The sequence below is a fragment of the Lithobates pipiens genome, unplaced genomic scaffold (assembly GCF_037356315.1).
Source record: "Lithobates pipiens isolate NorthernLeopardFrog02 unplaced genomic scaffold, aLitPip1_a1.2 Scaffold_13, whole genome shotgun sequence".
Taxonomy (NCBI): domain Eukaryota; kingdom Metazoa; phylum Chordata; class Amphibia; order Anura; family Ranidae; genus Lithobates; species Lithobates pipiens.
In genome coordinates, this window is record NW_027507718.1 from 523,278,427 (window position 1) to 523,296,725 (window position 18,299).

At 49.3% G+C, this 18,299-nt stretch overlaps 1 protein-coding gene across 1 annotated transcript in view; it reads left to right on the forward strand.

The window, feature by feature from the left end:
- The first annotated feature begins 925 nt into the window (after nucleotides 1-925).
- Nucleotides 926-18,299, forward strand: part of LOC143975939 (uncharacterized) — a 63,966-nt gene continuing 46,592 nt past the window's right edge. The window contains exons 1-5 of the mRNA XM_077478471.1: nucleotides 926-1,914; nucleotides 5,637-5,882; nucleotides 6,875-7,015; nucleotides 13,470-13,574; nucleotides 17,533-17,610. Coding sequence (XP_077334597.1) covers nucleotides 993-1,914; nucleotides 5,637-5,882; nucleotides 6,875-7,015; nucleotides 13,470-13,574; nucleotides 17,533-17,610 — 1,492 coding nt within the window. The 5' untranslated portion in view covers nucleotides 926-992. The remainder of the gene's footprint in view (nucleotides 1,915-5,636; nucleotides 5,883-6,874; nucleotides 7,016-13,469; nucleotides 13,575-17,532; nucleotides 17,611-18,299) is intronic.

Here is an 18,299-nt window from a genome sequence, read left to right on the forward strand (position 1 = left end):
CTGGTGGTGTACACAGTACACAATACAGTGTAGCCATAGTGCAGTTGCTTAACAGGGCATGTAATTAGGGTGTGCCTAGGCATACCTGACACACCCCCTGCGCACGCCTGTGGTTATATATTTTATATAGCTCTGACATATCCTATAAGTTATACAGAGAACACTGAGGCAGTTACATCAATCTCTGCATCCTTGCCAAAGTCATATTATAATGGTAGTGATCAAGGTTTTTCACATTCTAAATCCAAGTGCCTGCATCCTCCTGTTTTTAGCCATACTGAAAAGGGAGTGCTGATCCCCCAAAACGAGTTGGCTGTTACAAAATAAAAAGTACATTTTTAAAAAGTCTGAGTGTGGCGCTCCCATCTTTTTAAAATTTCAACAAACTCTTCTTGGGGTCAAGCCAAGACCCCACAGTTGCTGGTGAGCAGCCTCTAGGACCACAAACCATCTATTGTGTTAAAACGCATAAAGTTCCACGCTCCGACATCAAAAAGATTGCATATTCTAAAATTACAAATTCACACATTGTCACTTTCATCACACATTCCAGCCCCAGTCATATATGCTATAAAGGCCTGCTGGGTTAAAGGGCATCAAACATTCAATTTTTTGCTTAGAAATAAAGGAGGTTGGTGTCCAGTGGGTCTAAAAAAGTAGGGTTTTCCCGCATCCCTATTAAATGGACAATAAAGTTTAAAAGTGTTCCTCTTAAGTGGGACTTTTAGTGGGAAAAAGACTACTTAGTGTTGAGTGCGTATTGGATTTTATTTAATTTGAAGTGATCACTTCAAATTAAATAAAATCCAATACGCACTCAACCCTAAGTAGTCTTTTTCCCACTAAAAGTCCACACTTAAGAGGAACACTGTTAAACTTTATTGTCAATTTTTTGCTTAGGCTGTGAGTTTGGTGCCCAGGGAGCCACGGAATGATCCGACCTCAAGGGGAGGGGTAATGAGGGGCGGGCATGACCTGGTGCCCAGGAGCCAATGGAAGAAAAGGAGGCTGAGGGAACTGAGAGAAGCGAGGGGGGGCGGAGCCATATAAATAGGGGGCGGAGCTTAGACGGGATCAGTGCACGAGGAGACATCACAGGAGGAGGCAGCTTTGTTCACTGCTCCTCTACATCCAAGATGGCGGCGATCGAGGCGGCGCTGGCGCGATTGCGGGCACAGGCGGCGGTGAAGGGACCGGAATGGCTGACCAGGCAAGTGCAGGAGCTGCTGGGGGACAGTGATGAGGCGAGGGGCGGCGGGGGGACTGTACCACGGGCCCGGCGGTCTCGGCCGCCGGCGCGATTTTCGCCAGGCCCCGCCCCTCGGCCACCTCGTGACCGGCGGAGCCCGGGGAGGGACGGATCGGTCCCCCCGGCGAAGAAGAGGCAGCAGGAATGTCGGGGTTCAGGGCGGTCGACACGCCGCCGGCCCGCCCCGGGGAGCGGGGCCACAGGCAGTACCTGCGCTGGTTCCCCGTCTCACAGCCCGGCAACCAGTCGCGTGGGGGTGCTCGGGGGGGGCCCCAGCACGAGCGGAGTTCGGGTGGAAGAGGTGCCAGGGGCGGAAGACGGCAGGAGCGTAGCAAGGAAGCTGGAGACAGGGAGGAAGGGACGCAGACCGGCAGATGGACAAGCAGGACGCCGCGGGGGACAAGTGGAGGAGCAGGGCGGTACGGGGGGGCACCACAGGTCCGGTCCACATCGCCGGTCTGGGAGTGCGCACCCTGGGGAGACACACCTTTCCAGCCGCCGGAGCGTTGCGGCCTCTGGGGGGGGATCGCCCAGGGGGCTCCCTTCGCAAGCAGAAGCGGACGTGGCGGAGCGGTCGGAGGGAGAGCTGTCCACAGAAGACGAGGTGGCAGATCCGGCAGTGGAGAGCGGCAGTGCGGCTGTGGGAGCGGTGCCTGGTCGGCCCGGTAAGTCCATGCATAATGTTTTGACTGATGCTTTGCAGGGGTTGCTGGGGGTGGTTCAAGGGGTGCCGACGGGGTCTCCGGCACCGGTGGTGCCGGTGGGGGGGGAGCAGCGGGGGGGCGGGGCCCGGCTCGACTATGCCGGCGCCTGCACCGCAGCTGCAGGGGCTTCTGGACGGCCTGCGGGCATTGGTGGAGAGGTTTGGGGGGGCGCCGGGCACTCCTGCCCTGGCAGCACCGTGGGGGTCGGGTGCGAGTTCGGCAGCTGCGGCCGTGCCGGCGGCGGTAGTGGAACCCGCGGCATCCGGGGTTGAGGGGCCGGCAGCGAGTGGGGGGGCCGGTGGCGACAAGGTCGCGGAGGTGGCGGCAGGTCGGTCGGACGTGGTCAGAATCGGGGACGCGGCACGGTGCGAGGTGTACGTCTGCTTCGAGGGCCCGCTGGGAGCGCACTTGAAGCCGGAGGTCCGGGAGAAGATTACAAAAGGTGAGTACGTGGAGATATTCTCGCTGCTCCCATTAGAAAAGTTCAATTTGGATCGGGTCAAACCTAATGACACCAAGAAGGACGATGAGGAAAAGAGGCGTTACCGGCTGATACCGCGAACGTTTGCAAATTGGTTGCAGGCATTCGCGATATTGGCGAGCGTCATTGGGGAAAAGAACCCCGAGCACTGCTCGGCGTTGTTTTGTTACATGGACGCCATCGGGGAGGCCCACAGGGTGTACGGGGGTGTTGCGTGGCTGCGGTATGATGAACAGTTCCGGCAGCGAAAGGCGGTGCGTCAGGAACTGCGGTGGGATCACAAGGACATCAGCCTCTGGATGCGACTGATGTCCTCGGCCCGGGCCCAGCCTTCGTTTTTTCAGGGGGGGGCCGGGGGTACAACCTCCTCAGGACTGTCGGCCGGAAAGAAGTGGGGAGTTTGCTGGCAGTTCAACGAGGGTGCGTGCAAGTTCGGGGGTGCCTGCAGATTCAAGCACGAATGTTCGGGTTGCGGGGGGGCCCACGCGCTGTCTCGGTGCTTTAAGAAAGGGAAACGTGCCGGCGACGCTTCTAACAAGAGGGAGGACGCCGGTGAAGGTGGAAAGGATGCTTCCTTTCCTAAATAAGTACCCGGACGGGGAGGCGGCGCGTCTGCTGGCGGAGGGGTTCCGCGTGGGTTTCCGGATTCCTTGCGACCTGCAGGTGGTGCCGCCGTTGGCGCGGAACCTCAAGTCGGCCCTACTGCATCCGTCGGTAGTGGATGACAAGTTGGGCAAAGAGGTTGCGCTGGGTCGCATGGGGGGTCCTTTTGAGGAAAAACCTTGGGGGTGTCTTGTGGTGTCTCCACTGGGGGTTGTCCCCAAGAAGGAGCCGAACAAGTTTCGGCTCATTCACCACTTGTCCTTCCCGAAGGGGGGTTCGGTCAACGACTTCATTGATCCGGAGTTCTGCACGGTATCTTATACGTCATTTGACGCGGCGGTCCGGTGGGTGCGGAAGTACGGCCGGGGGGCGCTTATGGCAAAGGCGGACGTCGAGTCGGCGTTCCGGTTGCTTCCGGTGCACCCGGACAGTTTTCCACTGTTGGGTTGTCATTGGAGGGAGCAGTTTTACGTGGACAAGTGTTTGCCCATGGGCTGCTCCGTTTCGTGTGCGGTGTTCGAACAGTTTAGCTCGTTCTTGGAATGGGTGGTGAGGGATGTCTCTGGCCTCGAATCGATCATTCATTATTTGGACGATTTTCTCTGCATTGGCCCCCGGGCTTCGTCTGTGTGTGCGATTCTTCTTTCCACGTTGCAGCACATCGCGAGCATTTTCGGGGTGCCTTTGGCGGCTGAAAAAACGGAGGGTCCTGTGCAGGTGTTGAGTTTTTTGGGCATAGTGATCGATTCAGAGGCCATGGAATGCAGGCTGCCGTTGGACAAACTGGAGGGCCTGCAGAGGGAGATCCGGGAGGTTCAGGGTCGCCGGAAAGTGCAGTTGAAGAGCTTACAGTCATTGCTCGGCAAACTGAATTTTGCGTGCCGGATTATCCCTATGGGGAGGGTGTTTTGCCGACGGCTGTCGGCTGCGACGGCCGGGGCAAAAGCCCCGACGCACTTCATTCGATTAACGAAGGAACACAGGGACGACTTGAGCGCGTGGCATGACTTCCTGTCCTCTTACAATGGTCGGGCAGTCTGGATGGTCGGGCCGGTGAGCAATTTCGATCTGGAGTTGGTCACCGACGCGGCCGGGTCAACGGGTTATGGGGCGTTTTTTCGGGGGGAATGGAGTGCGGCACCGTGGCCGAGCTCCTGGAAGGAGGCAGGTTTCCTGGGCAATTTGGTGCTATTGGAACTCTTCCCGATAGTGCTCGCACTGGAGCTGTGGGGGGAGAGGTGCAGGGATTTGAAATTGCGCATTAACTGTGATAACATGGGGGTGGTGCAGGTGGTGAATCGCATGTCGGCATCTTCCCCCCCGGTTATTCGAGTTTTGCGTCATTTGGTCTTTCGGTGCCTGCGTTTAAACGTGTTCATTTATGCCGTGCACATCCCAGGGGTGGAGAATTCCTTGGCTGACTCACTGTCTCGTTTCCAGTGGGACAAGTTCAGGGAACTGGCGCCTGGAGCGGCGGTGGACGGACTCCCTTGCCCAGAGTGGATGTGGGCGCTGCCCTTGGAATCGCCGCGGGATGGATACGGCGGTCTGTGAGTGGGTCTACCTGGTCAGCATACGAAAGGGTATGGCGGGAATGGCAAGGGTTGGTGGAGGAGGTGTCCTCGGACGGGGATGCGGGTGACTGGCGTTTATTGGTGCTGTATTTTGTGGTCCGGAATATGGAGGGCGGGCGCTCAGCGGCCGCGATTGACAAGAAAATGGCAGGTTTGTCATTTCTTTTTAAACTGTTGGGTTCGGAGGATTGGACAAAAGACTTTTGGGTGCGGCAGATGCTGCGGGGTTTCCGTAAACAGAGTAAGCGGGGGGACGGACGGCGTCCGGTGACGTTCAACCTTTTGGTGGCCATATGCGCGGAATTGGGGTCGGTTTGTAAGTCTAGTTTTGAGGTGCGACTGTTTACTACGGCTTTTTCGTTAGCGTTTTATGGGGCGTTTAGGGTGGGTGAGTTGGTCAGCCCGTCCAAAAAAATGCCGGGAGGGCTGTTGGATCAGGACGTGCAGGTGACGCGGGATAAGGTGTGTTTGCTTCTCCGAAGATCAAAAACTGACCAGCGGGGTCGGGGGGTGGAGGTTGCGTTGTTTCAGTTACCTGGGTCCCCGGTTTGCCCGGTTGCAGCGGTTCAGGGGTATCGGGGGGTCAGGCCGGGCTGGGAGGGCCCGTTCCTTATGCACGAGGATGGGTCTTTCTTGTCACGGTTCCAGTTTGTGTCGGTTTTTCGGCGGTGTTTGCGGAATCAAGGTTTAGTAGCGGCGGAGTATGCTTCACACTCCTTCCGCATCGGGGCGGCCACGGAAGCGGCCAGGTGCGGGTTGGACGAAGCATCGGTGCGCAAGATAGGTCGATGGGAGTCGCGTAGGTTCAGGTCCTACGTCAGGCCGCAGTTGGTGGTAGGGTGCTAGCGGTGGGGTGGTTGGTTTGGAGTGGGTGTCCCCCATACAGGAAGTGGGGGTAACTCGACAACTTGGTTCCAGAGGGCTTGGTGTCTGGTGGGATGGTACGGTTGGGGGGTTGATGTGTTTTGCTTTGTTTTGTTTTTTCTCTCCGTTTCAGTGTACGTGTGTGTGGTTTTTCGTTTCAGATGGAGGTGCACCACGCCTCGTTTGGATCGTGGGCCATTCTTATGTATGTTGGGGGGCCAGGAGAGGTGACATGAGACCGGATGGTAGGCAGCTGGGGATTTCCAGGAGAGCAGCGGAGTTGCATTGGTTGGGAATCCCGGGCATGCAGTGGGACAGGGTGATGGGTGTGGTGGACAGGTATGTGCTTCTAGATGGGCCCCCGGATGTGTTGGTGCTCCATGCTGGGGGGAACGACCTGGGGTTGCGTAAGGTCCGGGACCTGCTCGTGGACATAAAGGCGGATTTTCTGCGGCTCCGAGAGAGGTTCCCGAACACGATTTTGCTCTGGTCCGACATCGTGGCCCGGACAAGGTGGAGATGGGCCAGATCGGTGGCCAGTATCCAGAAAACACGGATCAGGGTGAATAAGGTGGTGGGAAGGTTCGTGGTCAAGAATGGAGGGTTGGTGATTAGACACAGGGAACTGGAGTCTAATGTGGGTTTGTATTTAAGACGGGATGGCGTACATCTCACGGATGTCGGCATCGACTTATGGTCCCTGGGTTTGCAAGGGGGCATTCAAACTGCTTTAAGGGTGTGGGGTTGCCCTCAAGGGTAAGGGGGGTCACCCTTTCAGGCTGTGGCGTTATCTTTCTGGTGGTCTTTTACGGTGGCGGTAAAATGGAGGTGATCTAAAAGGGGTGGGGGGCTCATCAGTAATAGGGGGCCCCTCCGGGGTATTCCCGAACGTTGGACGGAATACTGGGTGTTTTGCACTGCAGGAATTGGTTGTCTCCGGGCGGTCACAGCTGGAGGCCTGGTTTATGTTAATGGTACCGCAGTGAGGTTGGTTTTGGTTATAAAAGTGGGTCACCGTCAGAGATCACCAGACTGGACTTGGGTTTAAATGTTGTTTATGGTTTATATATATATATTTATATATTTATATATTTATATACAGATCTTTGGAGTGAGTTAAAAATTTCGGTGTGTTAATAAAAGGCTGTTGTGGCCAGTTTTACTCCAAAGAAAAGGTGTGGTCTCATTATTATTAAAAGGTTGATAAGGGGCAGAGGTGTCATGGGGTTTTTTAATAACAGGAAAGGGGACATTGGGGCTACGCAGGTCATGTGGAAACCTACACAAACAAGAGAAGAACATACAATGTCATGCACACATAAAAGACCTGCATAGAAACTTTATCGGAATGACTACCTGAGGTTGAGCTGAACTTTCATTATCTTTCTTTTTTTTTCAGTCCCGGAACAAACTTTTCCAGAAAACAAAACACAAGACGATTCTCCATCCAGGGTTAAGCTCTATGTCTCTGCTGTCTTGTCTCTGGTTCCCTTTGTCCTTGACATCATAGTTGTGATTTTCTGGTTTCTGATAAAGTGTGGTGAGTTAACAATGTATTTTCGCATATAACTAAAACAGTTGACTATTTTCATTTAGGCCGGTTTCACACTGCTTAGCTGGGCTTTGGCCACAGTGCAGACATATCTTCAGTTTTCGAGTGGTTAACCCATGGATTCTCATAGACTTTCTATTAGGTCACGCTTTTTTGGTGTTTTTTTCTAAAAGCGGACCAAAGATGCAGCATGCTGGACTTTTGGTGCACTTTCAGAAAAGCGCCCCAAAAATGTGCAGCCAAGTAGAAAGTCTATGGGAAATCGTAGATTAACTTCACAAAAACCGAGGGTACACCAGCACTGTTGCCAAAACACAGCTCAGCACTGTATAACCGGCATTGATATTTAATGATCTGTTGGCCTACCTGGGAAAGTTTGGGAGTTGGTGAGCCTAATGCCGCGTACACACAGGCGGACTGTATGGCGTACTTAGTCCGTCGAAACACATTTCAGCGGACAGTCCGCTCGTGTGTGGGCTTCAGCGGACTTTTTCAGCGTGCAGTCCGTCCTACTAAGTATTTCGGATTTTTCGAAATTCTGTCCGTCATACTTTGGTTTCAGCGGACAATCCGCTCGTCAGTATGCTAGTTCGACGGACTAAGAATGACGCATGCCCAGAAGCAAGTACGAAAAAGAAAGCTATTGGATACTGGCTTTTCTAGTCCTGTCGTACGTGCTGAACACGTCATCGCGCAAGCTTTCGACGGACTGTTTGGCTATCCGTGTGTGGTCAAGTCCGTTCAGTGGAAAGTACGACGGACTGTCTGTCGGACTGTATGACAGACTAAGTATGCCATACAGTCCGCCCGTGTGTACGCGGCATTAGAATTCTGGTGAGGCAAGGAAAGAGACTAATAACGATGCACAAAGGATGCTGCTTTGCAATGCAAAGTATAACTGCCCTGTGCCTTGTGTGCCTCAGCTGGAATTTCTGGTCAGAACCAGCAAGTCCCAAGGTAGAAATATTGTAGTAAACCTCATTGTGGGACTTTTACACAGCAATCAACAAACGTATTAATATAAAATATAAATTTGTTGAAAAAAAAACAATTCTTAAAAAAAGGCCTCATATTAGGCTTAGTATTTAAAAGGATCAAAGAAGATCGGACAGAAAATGCATCATAATTCATGTATGAAGTGGTCATACCCAGTCCCATGAGAAGCAGAACATTCCCAAGGTTTGGTAACAGTATTACATGGAAGAAGACAATCCAACGCCATTTTGAGTTTCTACCTCAGGGATATCAGTCATCATCATACCTATAGAAAGTCTGTCAATTTCCCTGTAGAGCTCGACAACCCTCCACCCAGGGGAGCATGTATGGAAAGCATCCAACAAGACCACAGATGTCTTTTGTGCAATTATATAGGATATGCAATATCCCCCAATAGTCAGATTATACACTGGGGCAAAGGAAAAAAAAGGACATTTTCTTGCAACCAAGATACACTGGAGCATTTACTATATGTGCCTTCAGAAATCACCAGCCCAGAGCTGGACTGGGACAAAAATGTGGCCCTGGATTTTATCCAGACCGGCCCAGGGCACAGCACATCAGGGCACAGCACATCAGGGTACAGAGCCCAGCACATCAGGGTACAGCAAATCAGGGCATAGCACATCAGGGTACAGAGCCCAGCACATCAGGGCACAGCACATCAGGCCACATCAGGGTACAGAGCCCAGCACATCAGAGCACATCAGGGAACAGGGCACATCAGAGCACAGCACAGCAAGCCACATCAGGGTACAGGGCACGGCACAAGACAGGGCATATCAGGACAGGGCACATGGCACATCAAGGTACAAGACATGGCACATCAGGGCACAGCACATCGGGGCACAGCACATCGGTGTACAGGGCATAGCACATCAGGGTACAGAACCCAGCACATCAGGGCACAGCACATCAGGGTACTCGGAGCACATCAGGGCACATGGCACATCAGGGAACATTGGGGCACATGAGGGTACATGGGCACATGCGGGTACATGGGGCACATCTGAGTCCATGGGGCACATCAGGGTACATGGGGCACATCAAAGCACATGGGGCACATTCACGACACATGGGGCACAGCGACCCTCTGCCCATCGCCGCCTCACAGCTTGTCAAGTCTTATGCCCCGTACACAGGATCAGATATTCGGCCAGCAAAAGACCGATGAGAGCTTTTGGTCGGAAAATGCGACCATGTGTATCCATCAGACTTTTCCTGCCAGCAAAATATTGAGAGCAGGTTCTCTATTTTTCGGTCAGAAAAAGTTCCGATTGGAAATTCCGGTCGTCTGTAGCAAATCCTACGTGCAAAATTCCTACGCATGCTCAGAAACAATTAGTCTCATGCTCAGAAGCATTGAACTTCATTTTCTCAGCTCGTTGCAGTGTTGTACGTAACCGCGTTCTTGATGATCGAAGGTTCAGCAAACTTTTGTGTGACTGTGTGTATGCAAGGCAAGCTTGAGCGGAATTCCGACGGAAAAACCTTCCAAGTTTTTTCGGATAGAAATTCCTCTTGTGTGTACGTTGGGGTGACCAAATATCCCCAGTTTCCGGGGACAGTCCCCGGATTGAGGACACTGTCCCCGGACCAAGTCTGTCCCCGGTTTTGTCCCCGGATTGGATTTGAACAGAGGCTGGGGCAATTTCAAAAACATAAAAAAAATGTAAATAAAAATTCTAAATTACACACCCCGCTCCTCCGCTCCTACTAGCTTAGGGGGATGTATTTTTTTTTCCATTATCTGTGCCCCTTTCTGATGATGATGTGCTGGTTGGAGTGGAGGGAATATTTTTTTCAGTATCGGGTCCATGTTCTTCTGCCTTGGCTCAAGTCCGGGCCAGCTGCCTACCTGCTCATCTCCTAGCCTTCCCTGGTGGAGTGATCTTCCTCCGCTTCCAACCCAGTAGTAGCCGGGGCCCGTAGAGTAAGACTTGACATGCTGTGAGGCGAGCAGAGAGTCGCAGATTGCCACCATTACTAGTAAAAAAAAATATGTCCCTGGATTTCATTTTAAAAATTGGGTCACCTTAGTGTACAGGGCATTACACTCCGTGCCCCCGGCTACTACTGGGTGGGGAGCGGAGGAAGATCACTCTGCCAAGGAAGGCAAGGAGATAGGCAGGCGGCTGCCCAGGACTTGAGCCAAGGCAGAAGAACATGCGAGCAGAGCTGAATGGGCATGCACCCGAAACTGAAGAAATATTCTCTCTGCTCCGACCAGCACATGATCATCAGAAAGGTTTCACAGATAATGGAAAAAAATACACACCCTAAGCTAGTAGGAGCAGTGGAGTAGGGGTGTGTAATTCAGATTTTTTTATTTTTTTTTATTCTGCTCTGACTGTCTATGAAATTGCCCCAGCCCCTGTTTAAAGCGGGAGACCTGCGAAAATGTGTTTTTTAAAAGTCAGCAGCTACAAATATTGCAGCTGCTGACTATTAAAATAAGGACACTCACCGTTCACAGGGTCCAGCGATGTCGGCACCCGAGACTGAACCGTCCCCCGGTGCTCGGATGCTGCCGCCGCCATCTTTGCTATGTGAATCAGGAAATGAAGCCTTGCGGCTTCACTTCCCGGTCCCCTACTGCACATGCACGGGTCACGCAGGGCTTAAGCTAAATGGTCCGTGCTGTCTCTGGGACCCGTGTGTGTCCCAGCAGACAGAGCAACAGGACAGGAAGAGGCATAGACTCCCGTGGAAGTCTATGTCGGGAAGTGGATGCAAATACCTATCTTAGACAGGTATCTGCACCCCCCTCCCCCCTGAAAGGATCCAAATGTGACACGAGAGGGGGGCAGGGTTCCGAAAAGTGGAGGTTCAATTTTTGTGTGAACCTCCGCTTTAAATCCGATTTGGGGACATGACTGGGGACAGACTTGTTCCGGGGACAGTGTCCTCAATCCAGGGACTGTTCCCGGAAACCGGGGATGTCTGGCCACCCTGCTATTGGGCCCAAAGTAAACCTATAATGAAACATTAAAATTCACACATAAGCATAAAAGCAGGTAGTGTAAGGTATCAGTGCTTGCTTGAATTTTACAAAGTCTGTATGTACTCCAATATCACACTAAAGGGCCAATGCAAATAGACTTTGTAAAACTAGACTTACAAGTAGGTAGCACCCCATCATCCCCCATGGTCATGGGGTTTCCTTTAAGTTGCTGAGTCCGTAGCATTGCACTGTGGGATGTGGGGTGAAGTTGGCTTATACAATTTCTACAATTCGTAAGGCTGTGTTTTGCATAGACAGTTTTGTTTTTTTATTTTTGGAGGGAAGGTGGCACTTGATAGAATAAGCATCATGCAATAAGGTTATTGTTTTCTTATCGCCATCCAAGTGGTTCACAACAAGTGCCAACACCTACCTCCTTCCCTCCCAACAGAGCCCCAACCTCCATCCTACATATATCTAAAAGATGGAGCATAAGTATAATCCTTAGCGAATTCCATAATGGAATGCTGACTTTTTCAGAAGCTTGATCATTGCTATGGGGTTTAGGGCTATCATATACTGTATATTTATTTTTTTTACTTTTAGTAAGTGAGTATTTAATTAGGCATTTGGAAGGGGGCTCTAAGGAACTGGCAAATAGGAGGTATATACTGAAGTCAGATAGATAGATAGATAGATAGATAGATAGATAGATAGATAGTGGACAGTGCTACCACCAATACACCCAAAAAATACCCCGCCCCTGGAGGAAGGAAGTCGCATGACAAAACACGTAGGGTGAGGCTTGGACATGACGTCACCACGCACGCTGGGTTCACACTCGTGGGTCGGAATTTGCGGCTGGGGAAGACTCGGCTCTTTGAACGTGCATACTAATGTCAGTGGAGACACACATTATTGTGAGTGTTCTGATTGCTTTTATGGATTAAAGAGTTTTAGATAGTTTTACACTATGAGAATCACCTTCTTTTTTCTTACCCCTTCATGTGACATAATGGGATATGTGGAATGACCATTTTAAAGAGGTCCTTTAAGAGGAGATGGGTGAAGCTGAAGATCGTTACTCCCAGGCCGCGTACACACGCGGGGACTGTTCGCCCAACCTTGTCCGCTGAACAGTGTTTCAGCGGACAGTCCGCTCGTGTGTGGGCTTTCAGCGGACAGTTTCAGCGAACAGTCTGCTGAACAAAGTTTTTCGGAAATTCCGAAAAACTGTCCGCTGAAACAGTCCCCTCGTGTGTAGGCTTGTTCGACAAACTAAGTTGCGCGCATGCTCAGAAAGGATTTACACGCCGAAGGTTGCATTGCAGTGTATAGGACGTCGAATTTTTCGTCCCGTCGTACGTGCCGTTCACGTCATCGCGCAAGTTTCAGCGGACTGTTCGTTCGTCGTGTGTGGGCAAGTTCCTTCATGCTATTTTTGAGCGGACTGTCCGCTGAAACTGTTTGACCGACAAAGTTGGGCGAACAGTCCCCGCGTGTGTACGCGGCCCCAGAGTCTCATGCGTTGTCAGCTGATTTATGATATTACCAGCATTGGTCTCTGGTCATTCTATCTGGTACTTGCGGTGGTGGAGAGCACAGATTTGGTGAAATTAAGAAGAAGTTATGAAGAATGCACACAGGATTTTCTTTTTCATATTATATGTGGGACAGAAATGTTAATTATTTTGCATAAAAGATTTGCACGAGTATTGAATCATTATTATATGGGACTTTTTATGGTGTTAATTATGGTACTAATTTGAAATTTCGGAAATTCGACATTTTGTAAATTCGAAAATTTGAAATGATTAAATTCAAAATTTCGGAAACTCGAAAATTTCTGAAATTCAAATTTTTGGAAATTCGAAAATTCATAAATAAAAATTAAAATAATTAAAAGTTAGAATAACTAATAGTTAGAATAACTAATAATAATAACTTAACTATTACTAACTATTAAATTATAGGTATTGGAATTTCCTTTCAAATTTGGCTGTAATAATAATAAAAATGCCATAAATCTATCCCCTATTTTGTAGATGCTATAACTTTTAACAAACCAATCAATATTCGATATTGAGATTTTTTTCTTTGCTAAAAATATGTAGAAGAATATCATCCTAAACTGATGAAGAAATTCGTTTTTTTTTTGTTTTTGTTTTTTTTAGATATTTATTATAGCAAAAATGACAACATATTGTGTTTTGTTTTGTTTTTTTGTTTTTTTTATTAATTGAGGTGATCAAATACCACCAAAAGAAACCTCTATTTGTGGGGAAAAAAAGGACGTAAATTTTGTTTGGGTACAATGTCACGCGACCGCACAATTGTCAGTTAAAGCGACACAATGCCGTATCGCAAAAAATGGCCCGGTCAGGGGGGGGGGGGGGGCAAATCCTTCCGGGACTGAAGTGGTTAATTAATTCTGTCCTCTGTGCCTGGAATATATTCAGATATAGACTACAAATCTGATAAATAAACCACTGTGTTTTCCAGATCACGTACGTGACCAACTACACGCCATCACCCGTGGCCTTCAGATCTTCTGGATTTCTACGATTCTCTGCCAAGTGGTCAGCCTTTGCTGCTGGAGCTGTCATGGTAAGAAAAAAAGAATTAATCATCAATACTCCCAACATTTTCAGTTTAAGTAGTACTAAGATCTACAATGGAGGGCAAAGGTCACTAAGCAATACTAATAAAGATATAAAAGGAAACATGTTACAAAGTTACATAGTTGGTGAGGTTGAATAAATCAGTCCATCCACTTCAACCTGTGTGTGTGTGTTTTTTCTAATACCATTTCCCATATTCCTGTACATTGCTTTCGCTGAGATCCCCATCTAAGTTTTTCTTTTTTTATACCCCTCACACACACCACCCACTGTGGAAGGGAGTTCCACATCTCTTCCGCTCTGACAGCAAGGAACCCTCTATACAGTTCAAAGTGGAAAATTAGGAAAAAACGAACGAATGCCGTGCACACACGAGCAGATTTTCCCTTCGGAAAAATCTTGGGTGGTTTTTCCGATCAATTCCACTCAAGCTTGGCTTGCACACACACGGTCACACAAAAGTGCTCTGAACTTTCGACTGTCAAGAACATGGGTGCGTACAACACTACGACGAGACCCGAGAAAATGCTTCCGAGCATGCGTCAAATTATTTCCGAGCATGCGTTTCGGAAATGGTACAGACGATCAGGATTTCCGATCTGAACTTTTTCTGACCGAAAAATAGAGAACCTACTCTCAATCTTTTCCTGGCTGGAATTCTGCCAGCAAAAGTCAGATGGAGCGTACACACGGTCGCATTTTCTGACCAAAAGCTCTCTTCGGACTTTTGCTGGTGGAATTTCCACTCGTGTGTACGGGGCATTACTCTAATCTAATGCCCCGTACACACGAGCGGATTTTCGCTCAAGCTTGGTTTGCATACACACGGGTCACACAAATGTTCTCGGAACTTTCGACCGTCAAGAACGCGGTGACGTACAACACTACAACGAGCTGAGAAAATGAAGTTCAAGGCTTCTGAGCATGCGTCAAATTGTTTCCAAGCATGCGTAGGAATTTTGCTTGTCAGATTTGCTACAGACAATCGGAATTTACGATCTGAACTTTTTCCGACCGAAAAATTTAGAACCTGCTCTCAATCTTTTGCTGGCTGGAATTCGGCCAGATGGAGCGTACACACGGTCGGAATTTCCAACGAAAAACTCTCATCGGTCTTTTGCTGCCCAAATTTCCAATCGTGTGTACGCGGCATTACAAAAGTCGATGTACACGCGTGTTCTGCAGCTGTTCTGGTCCGATCTTCAGTGGTGGAAGGTGTGTGCAGGAGAGAACCAACAACAGCTGGGAAATGCCTGGGACATGATGTCACCCATAGAGTTACTATGGGGCTTCCATTGTTGGCTGCCTCTTCTGCACACACCTGCACAGTGACGTCACCGCGGATGTGTACAGCGATTTTTGCTTTGCAGGGTGAGATAGATTAGTCTTAAAATGTGGCATAAAGTAGGATCAGAATTAGTTTGTTTTTGCCTAAACTTCCACTTTAACCACTTCAGCCCCAGACCATTTGGCTGGCCAAAGACCAGAGCACTCTTTTGCGATTCAGCACTGCGTCGCTTTAACTGACAATTGCGCGGTCGCGCTGCAGAGTGGTGTAGTGGTTGGCACTCTCACCTAGCAGTAAGAAGGGTCGCCCGGTTCAAATCCCAACCATGACACTACCTGCCTGGAGTTTGCATGTTCTCCCTGTGCCTGTGTGAGTTTCCTCCAGGTACTCCGGTTTCCTCCCACAATCCAAAGACATGCAGGTAGGTTAATTGGCTTCTGTTTAAAAATTGGCCTTAGTATATGAATGGGGACTTTGGATTGTGGGCTCCTTGGGGGTAGGGACCAACAGGAGTGTGCAATGTGCAGGGATAGGGACAATTGTAGACACTCACTCAGGTTGAACTGGATGGACTGGTGTCTTTATTCAACCTTACTAACTATAAAACTATGATGACGTGCCCCCCAAACAAAATCGACGTCCTTTTTTCCCCACAAATAGAGCTTTCTTTTGGTGGTATTTGATCACCTCTGTGGTTTTTATTTTTTGCGCTATAAACAAAAAAAATAGCAAAATTTTGAAAAAAAAATCATTATTTTTTACTTTTTGCTATAATAAATATGCCCCAAAAATATATAAAAAAAAATCTTTTTTCCTCTGTTTAGGCCGATATGTATTCTTCTACATATTTTTGGTAAAATAAAATCGCAATAAGCGCTTATTGATTGGTTTGCGCAAAAGGTATAGCGTTTACAAAATAGGGCATCGTTTTATGCCATTTTTATTCATTTTGTTTAGTAGTAATGACGGCGATCAGCAATTTTCATCGTCATATATGGCGGACACATCGAACACTTTTGGCGCGATTTTGGGACCATTCACATTTATACAATTAAAAATGCATTGATTACTGTGTAAATGTAACTGGCTTTGAAGGGGTTAACCACTAGTTGGCGCTGTATGGGTTAAGTGTATCCTAGGGAGTGATTCTAACTGTGGGGGGGAGGGGCTGTGTGCTACAACACCGATCACCGCTCCCGATTACAGGCAGCAGAGATCAGTGTCACTAAGCAGAATGGGGAAATTCTTGTTTACATCAGCATTTCCCCGTTCTTCCTCACCATGAGACAATTGCGGGTGTCCCTGCAGACATTGAGTTTGCGGGACCCGTGAGCGGGCTCAGGATATTCCGGCGCGTGCCGCCCGCAAGCCTCTTAAAGGGCAACGTAGAGGTACGTGATTCTGCCTGTATGTACCCTTCTGCTGACGTATATCGGTGTGAGGAGGTCGGGAAGCTGCTAAACTACCCAGCATGCACCTCTCCTGTGGTTATCCAGGAAGAGATATCGATTGGGCTTCACATGCCCACATTCATGATGGCAACGGCCACAACAGGAGGGACAAACTAGTAAGTTGTAGATTTTAGATTTTAGCAACATCCATATTTAAAATGATAGAATTGTTTTTTTTTATTCAAGAATATATTATGCTCGGAACAATTAAAAAAAATACAAATAATAATGTGGCCGGAACTCCGCTTTAAGCACCTTATTAGAGCCAGAGGCTCTAATAGGCTTCAAGATAGGGTGGGCTCGGAGCGCAGAGAATGCACTCGAAACCCACCTAGGTGTGTGACTACAGTGAATGAATATTCGCTACTGTAACACTGATCCTCCTCCTGACAATTCAGGAAGTGGGTTTTAAGATCCGTCATCTGATTGGCTCAAAGGACAGGGGGTCCCATTGGAAGCCTAGGAGGAGCCGCACGCTGGAAGCCACCAATGAGGAGAAGACGTGGAACCGCTGCCCGCCACCGGCTACCAGCCTAGATGGGGTAAGTGCCAGGCTGATCGGCAAACAGTGGGGGGAGAGGTGCCACCGGCCACATGGGGGGGGTTGTTTGCCAGCCCCCCCCCCCAAAAATCACAAACCACCACTGCCTGTCACAATAAATGACCTGAGACTGAATAGCTTCCTCCCTATACTAGAATCCAGTGGTGGCTGGTGCATAATTTTCTTGGGGGGGAGGGGTGGGGGTGGCACATGGCCCCCAATCAGCCAGCCACCCCCCACCCCCAGTTGCTTGAAAAACCATGCCGCCCCCCCTCCCCGTCACTCGGTCGATCAATCGGCGCTCAGCTTGCCCATCAGGTCCTTCACCAGCCCTCCCTGGATGTCATTCTAGACATCCAGCGATGCAGATCTCCACCATTTATGATGTACAATGCCTGCCAATAGGAATAAAATTCCACTGACCGACCAACAGACATGTCTAAGCCCCATTGCTGACAACCACCTGAGGGCGGCTTCTCTCAGGTTATACTAGTTCAGATTCTCGTGAAGCGAGGCCTACAGCAACTTCACGGCTGAAACAACTCTTCAATAAGAACCTTCCAGTGACAACCTAAGGAAAAGAAATGTAAACATTGGTGGTATTATCATTAAGAAATGAAGTGCTATCAAATAATCAAGATGTTCATATCTGATCTTTCTACAGGCTGCCTGGGCCAACTCCTCACTGCCATTCCAATCACAGCAATTCTTATTGGAGATGTGATATTTTGTGTCTGGAGAGGTGAGTTAGAACCTCCAAACATGTTGTGTACAAGTGTGTGTCAACATACCGGCAGGATGGGCATCTAACACTGGCACACCAATTTATTTCAGGAGAAGATGGTTATAGAGGAAGGAGCAGAGTTCTCCAGGAGAGGAGAGTATTTCAGGAGAGGAGAGTTATAGAGGAAGGAGCAGAGTCCTCCAGGAGAGAAGAGATATAGAGGAAGGAGCAGAGTCCTCCAGCAGTGCAGAGTATTTCAGGAGAGGAGAGTTAGATGGAGGAAGGAGCAGAGTCCTCCAGCAGAACAGAGTATTTCAGGAGAGGAGAGTTAGATGGAGGAAGGAGCAGAGTCCTCCAGCAGAACAGAGTATTTCAGGAGAGGAGAGTTAGATAGAGAAAGGAGCAGGGCCCTCCAGCAGAGTATTTCAGGAGAGGAGAGTTAGATGGAGGAAGGAGCAAAGTTCTCCAGCAGAGCAGAGTATTTCAGAAGAGGAGAGTTAAGCCCGTACACACGAGAGGACTTATGTCCGACAGACTTCCGAAGGAGTTCCGTCGGAGTTCTGCCGGAGTTCCGACGGAGTTCTGACGGACTTTTCGTCGGAGCGGACTTGGCCACACACAATCACACTAAACTCCGACGGATTCGAACGTGATGACGTACGACTGGATTCGAATAAGGAAGTTCATAGCCAGTAGCCAATATCTGC